The following is a 3,199-nucleotide window of genomic DNA, read 5'->3' on the forward strand; positions in this document are numbered from 1 at the left end:
TTTACATCAAATAGTCTTTAAGCTTTAACGTCTTTATATATAATAGTCTTTGAGCCTTACTGTCTTTATATCTAATAGTCTTTAAGCTTTACCGTATTTATATATAATAGTCTTTATATATATTATTTGTGACAGTTATCCAAAACTGTTTGCTAATTTTAACTGCTCATCGAAATTGGGTGTTTTGCCTTCTCAATCTAGTGCCTTTGACATATTTTCCCACTCGCTTACCCAAAACTATCGAAAGTACCTACCTGTTTATATAATATCTAGAGCAAAACGAAATTGAGAGTATGGAAGGCGAAATAGGAACACTTTGAGGTGTGGTGGTAGGGAGCTTCATTGTAGAAGGCAGTACACTTCTATACATCCATTAGGTGAGTACCTTGTCTATAATTTTGAGTGTTTTATTATTTTCTTTATAGTTGACATATTTTAAATAGCTATTTTTAGAAATATCGATTAATAGTTTACCTTTTTTTAACCCCTCCCCTACTCTCCTGTCCACTAACGGCGGACAAACCCCTATTTTACAAATTATAAAGCCGTTCATTTAACGGTACTAATCGTTTTTCAAATTGTATAACTGTAATATTTATGTATTCTGTAGTTCAGATTGTATTATTTTTTCTATATAGTAAAAATATATGATATACTAATAATATAAATATACTTTCTATTCTTTTAATCCTATCTGTTTTTAACTTGCCGTCTAGTTCGAAGGTTTTCTAAATGTTCAGAATTTAACTTTTAAATGTGCTGAGAGAGTAAAATAAAATATTACACAGTGATCACTAACAGCTTTTTTATGTAATAGAGAGGTGTAAATTTTAAAATTTAATAATCATTTAATTAATATAAATTTTATTTCAAACTAACTTCTTATCAGTTAATTAAGAGTATATGTTAGTAAATAAGTTTCTCCAGCTTCTCGACCTTCAAATGAAATTGTTATTTATGAAAAACCTGACTAGAATAAGTTGGTAACCTATAGGAAAACCTGTCTTTACTCCACTAATTGGAGTACATTAAAAAACTTACCATAGCAATCATCATTTCTTTCCTTAGATTTCTTGTCAACCAGTCTCGCCTACAAATCTACATATCATCGTTTAGACTATGGGAAACTATCTTACACAGGTAATGTTTTAATACATCATTTTCTTATTAAGTATATATTTTTATTTTTTCCCATCGTGAATTAGTGAAGAGTTATGAGGGTAATTATTCTTTTGAAATATGCTCACCATAATTGAGTTTTTTTCTAATTATAAATGACATGAAGTAATCAAATCTTCACTCACTGGAACAATGACTCATTCGGGTTTTTGGTACTGGGCCAAATCGCAACTTTATCACGAACAATTTATATCATCGTTTTTTTCTTTAAAATGTAGTTATCATGTACAAGTCAAAAGAAATAGTGAAATTTGAATAAATCAAATTCATTATTAGCTAAAGTCATTTATAAGTGAATAAAAATAGCTCTTGCAAGTTACAAAATATAAAAAAATTCATAGTAATATTCAAATTAATTCTTAAATTTCTTAATCAATAAATTGATAGATGTAAATAAATTTTTTTGTACTCAAAATTTGAACTTGAGTACTTCAGTTGATTGTAACTCACAACATAAACTGAGGGTAGGCTTGTTTTCAAAATTAGGAAGTTTACCTGTAACAGAAATGTGATCAACACAAGCTATAACATTTTATATAAAATAAAAAGAGTTACACAAGATATAACTCTCGTGTTAAAACATTTTTATACCTCCTGTAAAATTGATTAGGGATATAATTTACTTTGATATATAATCAATCAAATTTGTATTTTAATAGTTGCATACTATCTCTATACATTATAATACATTCTATTTATTATATTCAATCGGGTTTATTTTAGCAGAAAATCTGTCGTCTCTCATAAATAAATAACATAATGAGTGGAAATATCTGGATTTTTTATTTGGTTCATCTTATTGAATTAAAGTGTAAACAATAGAAGTCAATATTGTTATTATCTAGTCAATATTTGATGCAGACAATTTTCATAAAATATTAAATATTCAAAAATTATGTATTTTTGGGATAAACTGGCTGAATGCTGTAACAATGAAATTGTTATTTATGAAATACTGGGGCCTAAGAGTACAAATTCACTCCAAACTTCGACAATTTTTGGCATTTCGATTGGATGCTTGCTGGGTATAATTTTGGATTTTTTATTCGCGGCTCTTGTAAGTCGGATTTTAAGACGAATTCGTACTGGAAATTTTTTGATACAACACGTCTTAAAGTTGTAAATTGTTAAAAGCTGTGAACAATTTTTTACTGTTTCTTACGATTCGCGTCCAAACAATGAAGAAAAGAGAACAACCATGAATTCCATAAGAATCCGTTATAATTTAGACATCATCCCAATGACAATAATTTTTGTCTACTCTGCCGATTGAGCAATCTCAAATTATTGTGGAATATTCTCTAGGATTGGTTTTTAAACCGATTTTTTTTTTTTTTTTTTTTTCGTACCAGATTGTAAAAATTTACAAGAATTGTTTGCGGTGATTTACGCACTCGGAACGCGTCATAAAAAATCACGAATACCCTTAAAATATTCACCAAAAGAAATCATTGAGGTTTGGAGGAGTGAATATATATAGTGAGATACCTTCTATACAACACATTTAATAACCTAGCTTCAATAATGTTAAGGGGGGGTGGATTAATGAATTCGATTCTCCGCATTACAAAAGATCTTGTGTAGATACGTTATTAAGTATTAGTATTTAGTCATTTATTTTAAATATTTTCTACAGACGACAATATATTGAATGTAAAAAGATGTGTACGTGTGAATAAATATTCCACAACTGAGAACTAATATTGAATAAATACCAAATTTAAGTTTTTTTGTGTTGCTGTTTTTTCCCTGCTTAGAACTTATAACTATAGTGAATCATTATAGTGGTATGAATAGAATTTTAATGATTTCTTCTCGATGCCATTTAATTCCCCTAGAAATAGCCAGTGATTTACAGAAATAGCTAGTGATTCACTAGATCTCTTTAGTGAAGTGTCTGGGCTGCCTTGAGCCTCCACTACCAGCACTGATATTTCTTCCATTCGATCTGCTGGTCGGTTACGCAACTGTCCCTGTTTTGATGTACCGCGTTGGCATTTAGCTATTAGATATAGAGCTC

The 3,199-nt window shown here is 29.2% G+C and overlaps 1 protein-coding gene across 3 annotated transcripts in view; it reads left to right on the forward strand.

The window, feature by feature from the left end:
- Positions 1-3,199, forward strand: part of LOC106680004 (very long chain fatty acid elongase 7) — a 102,677-nt gene that overhangs the window by 19,254 nt on the left and 80,224 nt on the right. Inside the window, exon 1 of one of the 3 annotated variants that reach the window (XM_067045770.1) lies at positions 1,105-1,140. The exons of the other annotated variants lie outside the window; for them this stretch is intronic. Coding sequence (XP_066901871.1) covers positions 1,120-1,140 — 21 coding nt within the window. The 5' untranslated portion in view covers positions 1,105-1,119. Of the gene's footprint in view, positions 1-1,104; positions 1,141-3,199 lie in introns of those variants that run through there. 3 annotated transcript variants of the gene reach the window in all.

Source organism: Halyomorpha halys, unplaced genomic scaffold (genome assembly GCF_000696795.3).
Source record: "Halyomorpha halys isolate HHAL.00 unplaced genomic scaffold, Hhal_1.1 Scaffold238.1, whole genome shotgun sequence".
Classification (NCBI taxonomy): Eukaryota; Metazoa; Arthropoda; class Insecta; order Hemiptera; family Pentatomidae; genus Halyomorpha; species Halyomorpha halys.